The sequence below is a fragment of the Xyrauchen texanus genome, chromosome 1 (assembly GCF_025860055.1).
Source record: "Xyrauchen texanus isolate HMW12.3.18 chromosome 1, RBS_HiC_50CHRs, whole genome shotgun sequence".
NCBI lineage: Eukaryota > Metazoa > Chordata > Actinopteri > Cypriniformes > Catostomidae > Xyrauchen > Xyrauchen texanus.
Genome location: NC_068276.1, coordinates 29,880,097 through 29,898,779, shown reverse-complemented (window position 1 = coordinate 29,898,779; position 18,683 = coordinate 29,880,097). Strand labels below are relative to the sequence as shown.

At 40.1% G+C, this 18,683-nt stretch overlaps 1 protein-coding gene across 1 annotated transcript in view; it reads left to right on the top strand.

Moving 5' to 3' along the window:
* Positions 1–18,683, top strand: part of LOC127619625 (CD81 antigen-like) — a 58,365-nt gene that overhangs the window by 25,724 nt on the left and 13,958 nt on the right. Inside the window, exon 3 of the mRNA XM_052092587.1 lies at positions 15,928–16,025. Coding sequence (XP_051948547.1) covers positions 15,928–16,025 — 98 coding nt within the window. The remainder of the gene's footprint in view (positions 1–15,927; positions 16,026–18,683) is intronic.

Sequence of the window (18,683 nt, the reverse complement as noted above, 5' to 3'; positions counted from 1 at the left end):
TCGTGACAGTGCGTCCGCTACCACATTGAGCTTGCCGGGAATGTGAGTGGCACGCAGCGAGTCTGAGTCTGGCTCCAAAGGAGGAGACGACGGGCGAGTCGTGACATGTGGCGAGAGCGTACGCCGTCTTGGCGATTTATGTATGCTACCGCAGTGGTGCTGTCTGACCTGATTAGGATGTGTTTGTCTCGAATTAATGGGAGAAACCGCCGCAGGGCAAAGAAGACAGTCAACAACTCTAGGCAATTGATATGCCAGTGCAGCGGGGCCCCTCTCCAACGGCTCGCAGCTGCGTGCCCTTTGCACAAGGGGCCCCAACCCAATCTGGAGGCATCGGTAGTGACCAGGACGCATCGGGACACCTGCTGCAGGGGCACTCCTGCCCGTAGAAAGCAGAGGTCTGTCCAGGGTTTTAGTATTTTTCGGCAGGCAGGGGTGATTGTCACACGGTACGTGCCGTGGCGCCATGCTCGTCTCGGGACTCAAGTCTGAAGCCAGTGCTGAATCGGTCTCATATGCATCAACCCCAGCGGCGTGGTCGCGGCGGAGGATGCTATATGCCCCAGGAGCCTCTGGAAGAGTTTTAGAGGGACCGTAGTGCCTGGCCTGAATTTGGCGAGGCATTTCAGCACCGACTGCGCACGCTCGTTGGTGAGACATGCGGACATTGAGACTGAGTCTAACTCCATGCCGAGAAAGGAGATGCTCTGGACCGGGGTGAGCTTGCTCTTTTCTCGGTTGACCTGAAGCCCCAAGCAGCTGAGGTGCCTGAGCACCTGGTCTCTGTGAGCGCTTAGTAACTCTCGGGAGTGGGCTAATATGAGCCAGTCGTCGAGGTAATTAAGTATGCGAATGCCAGCTTCTCAGAGCGGGGCAAGCACTTACCTTGCTCCGGACATCCGGCAGGGGGCGGGTTGGTGACTGAGGAGGAGGTCCTGTAGTGGCGTCCTCTGGACTCGTCAGAACCAGCCGGCCGGGGAACAGTCGTGGGGCTGAAGGCTGGCCTGGGGCCGCGTCCAGCGTGTCGGGACTGTTGAGATCTGGGGGCAGAGTGCAGTGAGAACGGCATTTGCGGGCCGGATGATCCAGAGGCAAAGGAAATAGCTCTTTTATTGAGAATTTGGGTACCGCTGCCCCGGTTAAGGGGAGCGGCAAAAGAAAAGTTAAAGGAAAATTCTCCTCCCAGCCCTTCACCGGGGGACGGAGTGGTCTTACCATCTCCGGAGCTAACGTCTTGGGCTCTGGGTCGTCCGTCTCAGGAGCGCCTGGGAGCCTTCCGGGTCCTCGAGGGGGTCCGTGGACGGGGGCGTCTGCTTCCTGCGGAGCGCTCGACACGTGGGCTGGGCCCAGGTTGAGGTGGAGCAGCTTGTCGTTTCCTCGCAGGGGGATGCCCTCGGCGAGCAGACGGGGCAGGGCCCGGGGTGGCAGGTTTGCGGCGGGGCAGGATATGTGATATCGCCTCCGTCTGTTTCTTCACCGCGGAGAACTGCTGGGTGAAGTCCTCGACGGTGTCGCCGAATAGACCAAACTGGGAGACTGGGGCGTCGAGAAAGCGAAGCTTGTCGGTCTCACGCATCTCGACCAGGTTCAGCCATAGGTGTCGTTCCTGGACCACGAGGGTGGCCATCGCCTGCCCGAGTGACTGCGCTGTGACCTTCGTGGCTCTGAGGGCGAGGTCGGTCGCTGAGCGCAGTTGCTGAAGCACGTCGGGATCAGGGCTACCCACGTGCAGTTCTTTGAGCGCCTTGGCCTGGTGGACTTGCAGGAGGGCCATGGCGTGCAATAGCCCTATCCACCGAGGGGATCGTCGCTGGCCCGAAGGCGGCAGCCCAAGGGAGTCATCTGCGTCAGACACCGCGCTCTCCGACGCAGCAGCGAGCTCATCCACCTCTAGCTCTAGAGGATAGGCAAGCTGGCTGTGAGGCGAGCTGCTGTTGCCTTGAGCACGGACGGGAGTCAACGAGCGTGCCGGGGGACGGGTGGTCCGAGGGGGGGTACCCGACGGAGCCGCACCCGCTGCCATCCCCAAATCGCTTCCATCGCCACTCGCACCGTCCTCAATCCCGTGGGAAGAAGGAGCAATACGAGGTGCAGCTGGAGTGGCTCGCTTACGTTGTCATGGTCATGTTCTCGCAGTGAGAACATGAACCATCCACAAACGCAGCCTCGGTGTGATCGCTGCCCAGACACACGAGACAACGCCTGTGGCCGTCTGAAGCGGCGAGCACTCTACCGCATCCAGGAACTATACAGGGGCGGAAAAGCATGTTTACAAAGACGCGTCCTGAAAAGGACGTTCAACGCCACTGTGTATTTGCTCTTTTAGAGAAAATTACTCTTTTAAAGAAAATCACTCTTTTAAAGAAAATTACTCTTTTAAAACTCATCTGAGTTTTTATACTGCGCTGTCGAAGCGCCCAGGGGCAATATGCACTGCCGTGCAAGGAGAAGAATCGCCGCTGTAATGCGCCCTCAATCCAACAGCATGCAGTAGCGTCAGAGGAATACAGGAACGGGTGTGTTTCACTGCAAACAGCATGCACAACCATCGGCTCCGAAGAAAATTTCTGAATGAACTCTAGTATTTGCCTCGCCTTTATACCCGTATGTCCGGGGGCGGGGTATGCAAATACTGACTGCCAACTTCTCATTGGCCTTTTTTCAATGGATCAGAGGCATATTCGGCGCTCAAGAGAGACCCCTAGTGTCGCTTCTCCGACACAACGTGGAGAGAGCGACAGACGGGGAACCATACTGTCACATCATATATTGTGAAAGCCACAGTGCTCTGTACAGGCACGTGTCTCGTTTTTTTCATGTGGAGTTTAACTAACTTATGGATGAGTGTTTCATCCGAAGATCCAGACGCTGTTTACCACTTAAGCTTATCACTTTGATGATCTGGGCATGAGCCACGCGAATCAAATGCTCCACTCTACACTTGCTTAAAATTAATTCAAAGCCACTGTCAGTTAATTATGATTTAACACATGAACTCACTCATTGATTAGACTTGTTTATTTAATAACGTGTCGTCAATTGTGATAAAACTTGCTGGTGGTATGGACGGCACCATCTTTGATGTTTACTGTAGTTCATGTTTCCAGAAATGGAGTGGGATTCATAATTAGCTGTGAAATTTCATGTCTAAGTTAGCACCCTCTGAAGGCTGAATTATAGCGTTACATTTTTACATTCCAATAATAAAAAAAAGAGAGAGAGACAAATTCCAACAGTAAGAGTAAAAATAAAGACTAAAATTAACAGATATGCAATTTTTTTATTGGAATGTACATATTATGGACACTGGCAATATGGTTACTGTCTCTTTAAGAAAATCAGGCTCATAATACAATATTGAAGGCACTACGCACAGTTTGTTTCATTGAGCTTAATCTGTTGGTGAGCTGTAAAGTCCACATATTTTCATACCGTACCATACTTCGTTCATTCATACAGACAGTATACTGAAAGCTGTTGTATGAACAGGACATTTCGAGATTCACACCTGTAAGTAAATATGGTTGTCAATCCCAAGCATTGTCTGTGTATTTGAACAGCTATAAGCGTAAAGCAAATAATAGTTTTTAAAGAGTAATTTGATAAATCCTTGACCTTTTGACCACGACAGTCCAGCAGGTCAGTGGTACACAGACCCTATTGTAAAAGCACAGTGGGTGGCCTGTGTGATGTCTGGGAACAGCTGAGGGGCTGACTAGAGGATCACACATGGCTCAGGCATCGTGGGAGTGGCAGTGTTGGGGTGTATGAAGGCGAGGAGTGAAAGTAGGGTTTGAGCCATGCCCAACTTATGGCAACCTAATAGCCTTAATACTCTCTGAAAAACTATGTCTGCTTGGGTGATTCTCAACTAGTCAAGAAAATGTCCTGGTCCAATTTTTCTCCAAACAATACATAATATTTTAGATATAAAATAATAAGCCTATTTTTAAGGCCATTAGGATTTTTAACATTGTGACATTATTTTCATGCATATTTTACCTCCCAATTCTCATTCCTGCAGTGTAAAAAAAAATATGGTCATTATGAAACTATTCTCATTGCCGCATTGTGAAAAGATTATATATTATTTAAATTGTAAAGTACTTCATAGTAGTACTCCCTTGGTACTGCTCTTAATTTTTTTTTTTTTAAGTCTTTGTATAACAGCATCTTTTTTACAGTAAAAAAGTTTTAAAGTTTTCTTGTGTTACAGTACTGAGAGTGATCATTGAAAACAATGGGAATAGTACAAGTAAAACATCTAAAAACTTTACGATAAAGAGAATTGGAGGAAAAAATTTGCAGAAGTGTCCTGAAAATGTTACAGTGCAAAAGAAACTTAATGGTGCTAAATTACATTTTCTTATATAAAAAAAAAGATATAATAATATTTATAATTTGTAGTGATTCTGGGTTAAAATATGACCTGGACATTTTCTTGATGCAGGTTTGTAAGAATAACCCGCTTATTGTTATGGTTAGTTAGCAGATCTAAAGTCAGAGCCAGTGTATATATGCATTAGCAAACTAGAGTTGTACCATGATATGAAATGCATTTGTTAGAACAGTTGAAGAGATTTAAGGGAATGCAAATGATAAATGATAAAATGCATAGTTTTTCTGTCGAGATTCCATGTAAGTAGCTGCAGATGAAACATTACAGCTCTCAACATCTTAAAGTGAGGAAATGGCCTTTAGCCAGGAGCCTTACACTCCCAGCATTGCTCTTTATGGGGTAATGTGAGAGAACACAAGTATAGCTCCAGTCCATCAGAGGGGGGAGAAAAAAGCAGTGGATGGCTCCAGGTGGGGAAGGCCTTTTGCTTTGAATAGAATAAACAGTTCCATTTGCTTTAATAATATTTTAGTCATTACTTAATATTACATCTACAATATAGTATTAGATCAAAGAATGAGCACATGTAAATATTACTCAATGATTAATTTATTATTTCATATTTTTTAATGATTCATTGAATGATTAGTAAAAGTCTAAAAATATATCAAGTAATGGAACCGGCAAGCAACTTCTTTCCATAAATCTGTTTTGTGATATTTGCTAATCATAAAAACATTATGTTCTTGTATCAGGGTCAGTAATTGGCATCGAGAAGTATTATGTCAGAGATACATAGTCAATGTAAAAACACAAATCCAATGTCTAAAGACATCTGAAGAATCATCAGTGCATTTGGTTCTCTTTCCCTTCACTAAGCCATAAAAACATTTCCTTTGTTTGGGAAATTATCTATCATCCAACATGTAGCGTCATGGTGGTGTGTGGTCAGCCTTTCCATGAATATTCCTGTTGCTGAGTGTGAGAGGAATGAAGCTGCCCCGGGTGACTCAGTTATTCCATAATGACAGGGGTGTGATGTATCCATAGAAACAAAATTAAATGAGTGGCTGCCATACTTAAACAGATGAGTACATTCTGGATAATACAGAAGTCAGGGTTTAATCCAATTTGACGTTAGTGCCATTAGGGCTTCTTTGAGCTGTATTTACAAAATTTCTAATAAATCAGAAGTTTGTCCCAGAACTCCTTTGGTTCTATACACTAAGTGTGTGATTTATTCTAGCTAACAGTATGGAACTCTCAAGGAAAGGGAAAATTCTCAAGTTTGGGAATTGGTTGAATGGCAACAAAACATCACATTACTTAAATCAAATGTAACAAAAAAATTTGACGTCAAGTTTTGTTTTTGTTTTTTTAAGAATGGGCTAATGTGCCCATGTTACACATGACTTACAAAAGTTCAGTATTAAGGGTTGGTTAGTAATAGCAGCATGTTCTTAGTAGTGGTGTTCGGTGCATAAATCGGACACCTCTTCAGTCCTAACCAACCACCGCCTCCCTCCGACACTGTTGGTTGTTTGATCTTGTATTTTCTTATGCAGACTAATTACACTGTAAATTCAGCAACAGTTGGTTGAAAGTTCTGCTGCTGAATTCGGTCTATATACCGAAATTCAAACCACTGCCCCCAGTGGATGAAGCTGAAGTGTTGTTCATCAGTGGTGGAAAGAGTTTTTACTTACGTAAAAGTACTGCTACTGAAGAAATAATTCACTTGAGTACAAGTAGAAGTATTAAGAAATATTATGACTCAAGTAAGAGTAAATAAGTAGTTTGCCGAAAAACTACTCAAGTAATTACTTTATAAGTAACTTTATGAAAATTACATTATATATAGTATATACACACACAAAATACATTTTTGCTCTTGAGAGAAACTTGCGCTTTCTTTCACCAATGATGCATTAAATTGATCAAGAACACTGTCAAAATCCATTTCTAATACTATTATGGTTTCAAATAATTGTCAAAGATGAGGAAATGTATCCTCTATGATATTGCAGCATTTATCCAGATATGGATATTAAGCAATCTATTATCAGCTCCTACATGCCAACTGAATAAAATGGCAAAAATACACATTTCACACAGTGTTTAATGAGAGATATGATTGATTCAAACACTAAAAATGGTTGTTCTGTATACATATTATTGTCTTACATTTGTAATAATAAAATCTTAATTAACATTATGGTTATTTAATACATTGAGATATAATTAAGTAAATTGTAGCATTTGGTTACATTATGTTTTGTGATTTATCATACCTTCTTTATATAGGCCTAACATCCATCCCTTGCACACTTTTGGCCTCTAGCGGGTGAGACAGGGCAGGGAAGTACAGTTCAGCGCCGTGAGGCAGAGTGTTACCCACTAGGACAAATACTCTTTGAACAAGAGGGGCGAACAGTTTTAACACAGGAGTACAATATCGAACTGATGCGGATTGATAGACGAGAGAGCCTGACTGTGCGTGTGATGGTGCGAGGAACTGGACAGCAGGGAAAAAATAATGTTCAGTGAAAAGTCAAAAGAAGATCGCAATGCATGTAATTGTAACTATGTCAGATATTATTTAAACAAACACGGGAACTCTAAACCACTTTAGAATTTCTGCGGCATTTTTGCTCCGAGTTCCCATTCATTTCCGAAACTTTTGGCATTGTATATTTCTACGGTATGTAAAAAGTTTGTTTTAGACATATAGTAGCAAGTAAACAAGATATCCCCACATATATGTCAAACTACATTTTAGCTACAGTTAAAAAATTGCCTACTCTAAAAACAAATTAAGTTTGATCAGTGGTTAAACGTGTTCAGATGGTTCCTAGTACCATAATGAACTGCTCCTTTCCAGAATAAAATGAAATATGCAGAAATTCACATTACAGTTCAAGTCTTGGAGAAGCTAGAGAAGAGAGGAAACCAGTTTATGAGAGCTGCTCTACCCTGCGGGCTTCCGTCATGCCACGCACAGTGCGTTTTAGTTTATAAACAGATTTAGTGCTTTTAACATTCTTTTTCCCAAAAATTCATAAATATTATGTTTGTTTGTTTTTTTGTACTTTGTAATTGTGGTAAAAAAAAAAAAAAGAATTGTAGCAAAGTTGAATACTTCATTTTTAATCAACTCAAGTAAAAGTACCTGTATTATTTATACTTAAAAAGTTGAAAAATTTGAAAAATATACTCAAGTACTGTAACAAGAGTAGTTGTAATTCGTTACTTCCCACCTCTGTTGTTGATTGTATGGGCACGTGTGAGCTCTAGTTTTAGAGTGAAATATCCATTTAGTGAGGTCAAAAGCCAATTATATTATTAGTTTTAAATAATTTAACAGTCAACAGGAATGCACATTTTACTAACAAACCCCAACGCTAAACCTAAATGTCTGTGAAGTAAAAATGTTATTATACAGCGAAAATGCAACCTCTGAGTCTCGCTCAACATTGTTTATGTGAACATGATTACTTCCTGGTTCCCACTAGACCAGAATCTGTGTCTCAGAGGTTGCTCGCATAATGTGCTATCAGTATCAGCACTAGGGATATTTGTTCATGGTTGAATTGCAAAAAATGTCTGATCGGGGATGGCACTTGTTAGTAATTTGACAGTTTAAGGGTTCATAGTTGAGTAAGTTCTTCCAGAAAGCAGATTCTCAGTATATGACCAACCAGAGGATGTTTTTTTGTGGTACATTAACCAGAAAAATCCCCACATTTTCTTTTTGGTAAACAAAACAAAGTGAATGAATGATAAACTCCTTCCTCATTATGGAGCCAACCCCACCCAGTGAGCCACACACTGTTTGTGGCAAAATTAACTATGTATTTTTGTATCCAAACTAACTGACGCATGACAAATTATAAATGGAAATCTAATGCAAAAATCCCACGGAGATCCCCAGTGTAAGCTGTTAATCTGAAAGTAAAATTGAAGTACTGCTGCTTGAAATAAAAAGTTAGCTCTGATAGCATCCAGGGCAGGACATAACTGGTGTTTACAATACTGGATAAGCCTTGTTGACCAACATAATAATGCTTCAGCTGTTTACTAAAATGATTCTTTAAATGTGCCACCATTTGTTGTAACTTATGGGTAGTACCATGCTGATGTCAACAGGTCTCATTAGACAAATGGTTAAAATATTTTTTCAGTCAATAATTAGAATACATTTTTTTTCTATTAGCCCAAATGGCTTCCTGTTCCTATGACCACAATCACATTAAAAATCCATCAGCACTTACCATCAACATTGTAGCTCACCATTGTTCATGGTCTTTGGATTTTATTTGAACCACATAACTTTGGACATGGACTTTACTGAGATATGGCTTAGGTTACATTGCAGTACTGCTACTGCTAGTAATATGTAATAGTGACAATAATGTAACTTATTTGTCATGTTATACAGTGTAGTGTCTTAATTAGCTTTAAATTACTATACAGTATTGGAATAAAGACAAATAAACTTATACTGTGTAACATATGTGTACAACATATATATACACTCACCTAAAGGATTATTAGGAACACCTGTTCAATTTCTCATTAATGCAATTATCTAATCAACCAATCACATGGCAGTTACTTCAATGCATTTAGGGGTGTGGTCCTGGTCAAGACAATCTCCTGAACTCCAAACTGAATGTCAGAATGGGAAAGAAAGGTGATTTAAGCAATTTTGAGCGTGGCATGGTTGTTGGTGCCAGATGGGCCGGTCTGAGTATTTCACAATCTGCTCAGTTACTGGGATTTTCACACACAACCATTTCTAGGGTTTACAAAGAATGGTGTGAAAAGGGAAAAACATCCAGTATGCGGCAGTCCTGTGGGTGAAAATGCCTTGTTGATGCAAGAGGTCAGAGGAGAATGGGCCGACTGATTCAAGCTGATAGAAGAGCAACTTTGCCTGGAATAACCACTCGTTACAACCGAGGTATGCAGCAAAGCATTTGTGAAGCCACAACACGCACAACCTTGAGGCGGATGGGCTACAACAGCAGAAGACCCCACCGGGTACCACTCATCTCCACTACAAATAGGAAAAAGAGGCTACAATTTGCAAGAGCTCACCAAAATTGGACAGTTGAAGACTGGAAAAATGTTGCCTGGTCTGAGGAGTCTCGATTTCTGTTGAGACATTCAGATGGTAGAGGCAGAATTTGGCGTAAACAGAATGAGAACATGGATCCATCATGCCTTGTTACCACTGTGCAGGCTGGTGGTGGTGGTGTAATGGTGTGGGGGATGTTTGATTGGCACACTTTAGGCCCCTTAGTGCCAATTGGGCATCGTTCAAATTGGTTTCTTGAACATGACAATGAGTTCATGGCCCCCACAGTCACCAGATCTCAACCCAATAGAGCATCTTTGGGATGTGGTGGAACGGGAGCTTCGTGCCCTGGATGTGCATCCCACAAATCTCCATCCACTGCAAGATGCTATCCTATCAATATGGGCCAACATTTCTAAAGACTGCTTTCAGCACCTTGTTGAATCAATGCCACGTAGAATTAAGGCAGTTCTGAAGGCAAAAGGGGGTCAAACACAGTATTAGTATGGTGTTCCTAATAATCCTTTAGGTGAGTGTATATATATATATACAACACAATGAATTTATTTCATATTAATACGTAAGTCTGTATTTTGAATGACCGTCTTTGGAATGCTAAACTAAAGCAATTTGTTCCGGTACAGAAGGCTGCAGACAGGCATTCTTTTTACTCATTGCCAGTTTTGTTCTGACATACTGAGAAAAATTTTTTTTTTAATTAAACTGCATTATTTTGCTATTTATTCTCACTGATTCAATTTTTTTTTTACTTGTTGATAATCCACAAGAATGGCTTCTTTGTTGAATGTTGTTTCTTTGAAATCAAGTTTCTTTTGAAGTTTTTTGTAGACCTGTCATGGTTAAACTTGTACCTTTGTTCCTTAATGAATCTCTAAAATGCTGAGCAAACACTTAGATTTCCTTCAGAGGAAATTACCTTTAAGTGGTATGAGATGGCCTTTTTGTGTTTTTCAGTGTTTTCTGCCTTGCACTTGTCTAGCATTTGGTTTTGACAATTGAACATCACATCTTGAGATTACAGTTTGTTGGCCTATTATGTTATGAGTTGTTAATATACAAATATAAGTTTATATTTGTAGATTCCATTAAGTACAAATGAATGCACCAATGTAGTCTCATGACAATTGTAATATTATTACAAGATGGCAAAATCACAAGATATTATACCACTTGTCTCATAGGCTTAACTAGACCCTATTTAGGGGGGCTTCAGCGAGGCAGTTTAGTGTCTTTTCTTGCCTGTAAAGACTGACTAAAGTATGAGCCAATAGCATTGGAGTCTGGGCTGTGAAGGAGCATATCATTGGTTTGACCCATTTACTCAATAAATTAATTAACGATGAGGATCATCATCTTTTGATTGAAGGAGAGGAGGTATGTTGTTAATTTCGTTTGGCAATTTCGTTTAACAAGGAAAGAAACGGTCTGGATTCATTAAGAGTAAAAATGATTAATGACATTACAATGTAATCAGGATGTAAATAAAAGCTGTAATTTTACTTTTTGTATACCTTGATGGTCATGCACAAAATGATATGCTTTGTTGTCATTTGCAGGGAAAACGCTTATGATATTTAAAAACTGATAATGTCTAAAAAAAGTATATTTAGTATAATATGTTTCAGTCATGAATGTCTCTGTGCTTTATGGTTTCTTAACGAATGTAAGTATAATAAGTAATCTTTATTTGTATACTGTATATTTATATAAATTATATACACTCTGTGTGTGTATGTATATATATACAGTATATATATATATATATATATATATATATATATATATATATATATATATATATATATATATATATATATCAGGGATGGGCATGAGTAACTTTGACTCGTTAATGGATATTATTTAATAAAAGTGAATGATTGTCATTGACTAAACCTCCCTGCCATGCGTGACATAACACACACCTGCATCTCGATGAAATGAATGAAGATTTCCGCTCGAGTTTCCAAATTAGATATCCGATATAAAGTGTCATTCCGTTGCACTTTACCTCACAGACTGAGATAAAGGAGCTGGCAGCATCGTCACAAGAAATACAAAGGCAAGATTGATTAGGAAAACAGGAAAAGGAAGTAATTACTCTTAGAGAATCAAATAATGTGATTCCAGCTAGTATAACCCTAGACAGCAGCAACAGGCTCAGAAGCAGAAGTGGCTCGTGTTGGAATATAGTTGATAAGTCATGATAAACTCATGATTAATTGTAAGCATGCTAACTCAGAAAGAAAGAAATAGGGTGCTTGGCTGGACTTGTCACATCAAAAAAGTTGTTGCGTGTTCAAAGGACAGAAGTTGCTGAACAGTCTCAAGAGTAAAACAAATATTGAGAGGAAAAATATGTTCACCTCTCCACCTCCTCTCCACAACTGCTCTGCCTGAGAACATGCACCCTTCCCCCTCTCTCACTCTGCTATTTTCATCTCCCCATTACTTGCGTGATATGTTTTAAACTGGTTCTTGAATGTTGAGAAGGTAGATCACAACAGATTGTGTGGAGGTTGGAAGTTCATTCCACCACAGAGGAGCAGAGAAAGTGAACAATTTTGAAATAGTCTTTGAGCCTCTTTGTGATGGGAACGCCAGGCGTCGGTTGTTCATAGGCAGCAGAGAGCGAGTTGGAGCATCTAATCTGGCATCATCTGTTTGTACTTAAAGTTTACAGACTTCCCTCATCCCCTGCTCAAGCTTAAAGTGATAGTTACCCCAAAAATTTAAATTCTGTGATCACTGATTCACCCTAATGTTGTTCCAATTTTGTGTGACTTTCTATCTACTGTGGAATACAAAAGGCAGAATGTAAGGGACTGACAGCCTCAGTCACCATCCACTTTAATTAAATGTTTTTTTTTTCTTTTTTTCCCATACAATGAAAGTGAATGGTGAAAAAGGTTGCCAAAGTAGCTCCTTCTGTGTTCCACAGAAGAAGAAAAAAAAAGTAATTTGGGTTTGGAATGACATGAGGGCAAGTAAATGATGACTGAATTTTCATTTTTGGATGAACTATCCCTTTAACTCTATGACTATCCTTTCCTTCACATCTTCACTTCCTTTTCTCAATACCTTTGTCTCGTTATTGTCATTCTCCATTTGTCCACAGTTTCTTTTACTGTTCCTCTCCATAATGTTTTCCTGTTTTCTTCTTTTGTCTTTTTTTCCATTGTCTCTCATTTTGCCTGTTTTCTCCTAGTTTATGACATACCCAGTACTCTCTCTTTCTCTCTTTCTCTCTCTCTCTCTCTCTCTCTCTATCGTTCTCTCTCTAGAGCCAGACATCTGCTTTTTCAATAAATGAAAATAGCAGCTGCATTTGACATGCCAATTGTCTTTACATTCATACACTGATTCATTCATCTTTTTTCAGGGACTCACATACACTCAGAAATGCAGAGGGGCAGCTGTGGCTCAGATGGTAGAGCGGGTCGGCTGCCAATCGCAGGGTTGGTGGTTCGATTCCCAGCTCCACATGCTGAAGTGTCCTTGGGCAAGACACTAAACCCCAAGTTGCTCCGAATGCTCTGCGGCTATTGGTGTATGAATGTGTATGTGAATGGGTGATTGGGACACAGTGTAAAGCACTTTGGTTACCTCTAAGGTTAAAAAAAGCACTATATAAGTGCAGATGATTTACCACTCAGAAATGCAGACAACGGAGTCAGAAACTCTGACCAGGGGGCCATTATAGAGGAATTGGTGTTTCTACTGTATATTATGTCATAAGTCAGCCCAGAAGGAATCCGCATGCAGAAAGGGGGTGAAAACCCAGCAACATCTGTCATTCATAAAAGTTATATGCATTCCCCAATGCTTGCATGTTCGTTTACTAAACATTTTGTTGATGCTTTATTAATATAATTTCATGATGCTTTAAGCTACCAAAAAGAGTGTAGTAGGCCTACTCTCAGCTCCATTTACAACTTTTTACAATGTTTGAATCCCTTCCATTGAATTCCACAGATTTTCCCTCAGAAACAGTGCAGAAAATGCAAAAATTAAAATGCAGATAGAACTTTTTCACAGACTGTGATGACATGTTTCTGTCTAATTTATCAGCATAAATAAAATAAAAAAACAATATAATTTATTTTTAATTATTGAGTGTATGTTTTAAATTTGATGCTTTGTGTTATATTACCCTGGAATTGGTTTTAAAAAATGAATTACCACATCTGCGAGGGGGTTTCTATTACAGCTGCTGAGAGAGTGACAGTGCATTTTAAAGTCTTAATCCACGGCTCTCTATTTTTCCTTTTTTGGAAAGTCATTCAAACGTAATAGTGGGTTTTTTTCTTTTGGTCTTGGAGCAAATGGGTAAGTGAAAATTATATTTGCTTTGTGTGATCTCCCATTCACTGCAGGGGTCAATTACATCTGGGCCTAAGCACTTATTCCACACAGGAAGCACCTGGCCATATAAATGTCTTACATTCTCCTCCATATTCACATTATTGTATTTTAGGTCATGGCTAGAAGAAACTGACCTCAAAACCATGCTCTGCTCAGCTGCAAATGTTTTTTGCACTTTTTTTGGGTGAGAAACAAAAGTCCTTTTTCTACTGTTGATCTTGCCATTGTAGTCTCTAGGCATGATCATGAAGTCTGTAGTCGGGAGTAAAGAAATATTCTGGTTTCAATACAAATTAAGTTCAATCGACAGCATTTGTGCTGTAACAATGAATACCAAAATAATATATATATATATATATATATATATATATATATATATATATATATATATATATATATATATATATATTTCAACTCAATTTCAACTCATCCATCCTTTTCTTTAAAAATAAATAAAAGTTGAGGTTACAGTGAGACACTAACTATGGGTTTAAAGGCAGAAATGTGGATCTTGTAATTTTATAAAAGCATTTACATAAATTCTTCTGTTAAAACCAGATAAAATTTCAGATAAAATCATTGTTTACCAGGATTACAGGGTTTACAGAGTTACGCCATGGCACGAAGTTGTAAAAGTTGGTGAGTGATTTTATCACATTAAAATCATATTAACCTATATGTTGTTTATGTCTTGTGGCTTTACTTCTGAAACAGTGAGTATTTTACTGAAATGTTTACAGATTGGCCCCATTTACTTTCATTGTTCTTTATTGATAATTTGTATTTTCATTTTCTCAATACCATTACATACAAGTAAAAAAATACAATTTCTGTCAGCACCTTTTAGGGAAAATTGAGGGGAAGTCAAGGATGTGGTTTCTAATGCAGCTGCTGAGAGAGTGACAATTTGCCATCTTCTCTGACTGTCATAATCCACCGCTCTAATTTTTTTTTCTTCATTTGGAAAGTTGTGGAAACATAAAAGTGCCATTTTTCTTTTGATGTTGGAGTAAAACTTATATTTGCTGTGGTCTCCCATTTGCTCCCATTCATTTGCTTTACATTCATATTGCAAAACTTTTCACACTCTTTTCTGAAGTGTGAAAAGTGTCTATTGACTAGACCTAACCAATGGGCAAATGTTTTTTTACACATTTCAGTACTTTTCCTGCTAAGAACAGTAGAGTGGGTAATGATACCAAACAAACAATCAGAATCCAACATATATGACTCAATAGTGGAAGTTACAGTTTACATTTATGCATTTGGCAGACACTTTTATCCAAAGCGACTTACAGTGCAATTATTACAGGGACAGTCCCCCCGGAGCAACCTGAAGTTAAGTGTCTTGCTCAAGGACACAATGGTGGTGGCTGTGGGGATCGAACAAGTGACCTTCTGATTAACAGTTATGCGCTTTAGCCCACTACGCCACCACTACTCCAATCGCTGATTATTTGTCAGTGGAGAGGGTTTTTGTTTCCATTTATCTCTCACCATTGCACAAATTGTCATTTGAACATTCATGTGAATGCTGCTGTGCCCCAAGGCCTTCCAGTGTTGCTATGGTTACAGTAGTTATCACATAGTGTTACAAATAGATGTAAACAGAGAAGAGGGAATCTTTCTTTCTTTCTTTCTTTCTTTCTTAAATGGCTGCACAGCTCTCATTTTATTCTGTTTTCCTTCAACATGTGCACCGCATGTTACATAAGGACCCTGATTTGCTGTTAAACTAAGGCTTTTTTATGTGAATGAGGGAATGGAAACAAAAAGTTAATTTGAGCTCTCAGTATGACTTCCAAATGTTGTTAAGTTTTCCTTATGTAAAGTGAACTTACCATACCATCAGTGACTCCTGCTGGCCAAAATAAGTACTGGATCCTAAAGATATTTAAAGTGTTTCGACATATTTACTCTACCAGTCTGGTTATTTAGTTTTTTATTGTTCAGCTTTATCAAGCATTTAAACAACTGAATTTTTTGGCTCACTATTGAAGGCTTCAAACTCCCATTTGTTTGTTATGATTTTACATCGTTCACAAGTATTGTGTTAACAATGTGCTTAGTCCCAGGATCTTAGATTTCCTTTCAGGTAACATACATTATTATTTCCTGTGTGTAGGTGTGTACACCCTGATTGCTATTGGTGCTGTGATGATGTTTGTTGGATTCATTGGTTGCTATGGAGCCATACAGGAATCCCAGTGTCTTCTTGGAACAGTGAGTAACACATCATATGACCACTCAGCAAATTCCTCCAATCACATGATGTCAGACAATAAGTATATTCTGAAGGATTTATTGTAAAACCAGGCAAGAAAAGGCAAAGTCTTTTGTAGTTACAGAAACTGTAATGTGGTAACCGCAGAGATTTTCCTGTTAATTATTTTAAATGCTTCAACATGACTAGTTATGAGGAAAACTATATTCAAGAATAACAATCTTTCATAATTTTTCACCCTCATGTCGTTTTAAACCTGTATGACTTTCTTTCTTATGCTGAACATAAAAGGAGATGTTTTGATGAATGTCTTTTCAATACAAGGGCAGTGAATAGAGCCTCACTTTAAAGCTTTAAGCAGGATTTAAAAGTATCATAAATGAGTCTATGAGACATCATAATCCAAGTCTTCTGAAGGATTATGATGGTGAGAAAAGACCTGAAAGTGCAGTTTTACCACTAAGCAATGCAAGTTCTGGCATGTCACTGTCAACAAGCTTCTCTCATAGAGCTCATGAGCGCACAATGGATGTTAAAGGAATAGTTCACCCAAAAATAGAAATTCTAACATCATTCACTCGCCCTTATGTCGTATGAAACTCGTATGACTTTCTTCTGCACAAATATGTTTTACTGGAGATGATCATGCCTAGAGACTGCAATGGCAAGATGCACAGTGAAAAAGGTCTTCCATTTTGGTCTGTTTCTCACCCAAAACCCATTGGATCACTTCAGAAAACACGGATAAAACTACTTGAGTATTATGGATTAATTTTATGCTGCCTTTGTGTCCTTTTTGGAGCATGAAAATTTGGTCATCATTCAATTCCATTGTATGGAAAAACAGATATAATTTCTCCATTAAAATATCTTCTGTGGTCTGTGGACCTGAGGGTGAATGTCATACCAGTTTGACATGATATAAGGGAGAGTATATTATATTTTTTTGGGTGAACTATCCCTTTTATGATTTTTACTATAAACACTATAGGGAATCAACAACTGGCTGATGACCTGAATGTGTTTTACTGTAAATTTGAAAAGCCCAGTCTCACAACCCACACTCGCTCTGACCTTCACACAAACAGGGCCCAGACAGTTTTTTACCAACTTCTCTAAAAGCCTGTGCAAACCAGCTGGCCCCCATGTTCACATAGATCTTCAACACATCACTGTAGCACTGTGAAATTCCCAGCTGCTTCAAATGCTCCACCATCATTCCTGTCCCAAAGAAACCCAAGTTTGCAGGACTACAGATCTCGGTTAATATTAGCCTTACGGGACTTCAAGGTTAAGCATGTAAGCATGAGGCACGCAGTTGAGTAGGCTCCCGACGATATCAATAAAATTTCCCATAAAACCTATATTTTCCCACTCTAAACGCACTAGTTTCAACTAGTAAGACTTTTTTTTTACTTTATCAATCATCGATGGTGGCCAAAAGTCGACGGAACGAGACTAACGCTACTTCCGCTACACCTGCGGTGTGTCCTGCCACCCTGGATGGTAATGGCTCTGCGGCAGGGCCTGCCAAGCTACCCGCTGACCTGGAAAATCTCTGCACGGTTCTGTTGTTAGAGCTGACAGCAGCTATCACCAGTCAGCTGAAATCCGCCCTTGCACCCATCGCCGCCTCCCTAGAGGGGTTTGAAGCCCAAGACCGCCGCATAGTTAAACTGGAACAGCACCTCAATGTGTATAGCGACAGCATCGTCATGCTAGAGAAGGCAGTTAGGGACCTGGCTACATCCAATAAGCATGACCGATAAGATGGTGGACCTGGAGTCACGCTCCCGCCGCTGCAATCTGCATGTTATCGGCATTCCAGAGGGTGCCGAAGGACAGGACCCTGTTGTGTTTATGTCTAGTTTCTTCTCGGATGTGTTAGGACCTGATGTCTTCTCTTCCCCACCAGTCCTGGACAGAGCTCAACGAATCGGCCCTAAACCATTTGATAACCAGTCCAACAGCAAACCACGGGTTTTCATAGTCTGCTTCCACTATTACAGCGATAAGGAATGTGCCAGTCGCTGGGGGGGCTGTCAGTTGGCAACAACTCTTCCACCAGGAGAGGAAAATCGACATCTTTCCGGACTATAACGCTAGCACTGCAAAGAAGAGGGCTGCCTTCTCCAATATGAGACGCTGTCTACGTGATAAGAATGTGCAGTTCTCTTCGTTTTCCAGCCCAGCTCCGCATTGACTACGATGGAGAGAAGCTACATTTTGACTGTCCAAATAAAGCACAGAGATAGTTTGACGACCATTTCTCATCGGAATGAGTGTTATCTGCGTCTGGGTGAGGTGACACTAGTGTGTATTCGGCCTGTGGAACAGTTTTTGTATTCCTGCTTCAGACTTGCTTTAGCAGGCTTTAGCATAAAGTTAGCGACCTAGCTGTTTGGCTGGCTAGCTAGCAAAGTGCAACTGATTCGTTTTGCATACCCGCCCTGTTGAGGTAGACTAACATTACTGTGTTTCTGTCTGCCATCAAATGTTTTCATCAATAGGCCATTGGCTTACTTAAATACTTTTTTTAGTGTTAATATGTTTTTTAGGTTCACTTGATAGGGCAATATGGCTCATTTAAAGCTGATTTAATGTTACATGCTCTGAGGCTTTTTTTTCTTTCTTTTTTTTTGGGTTTGATTGTTGCT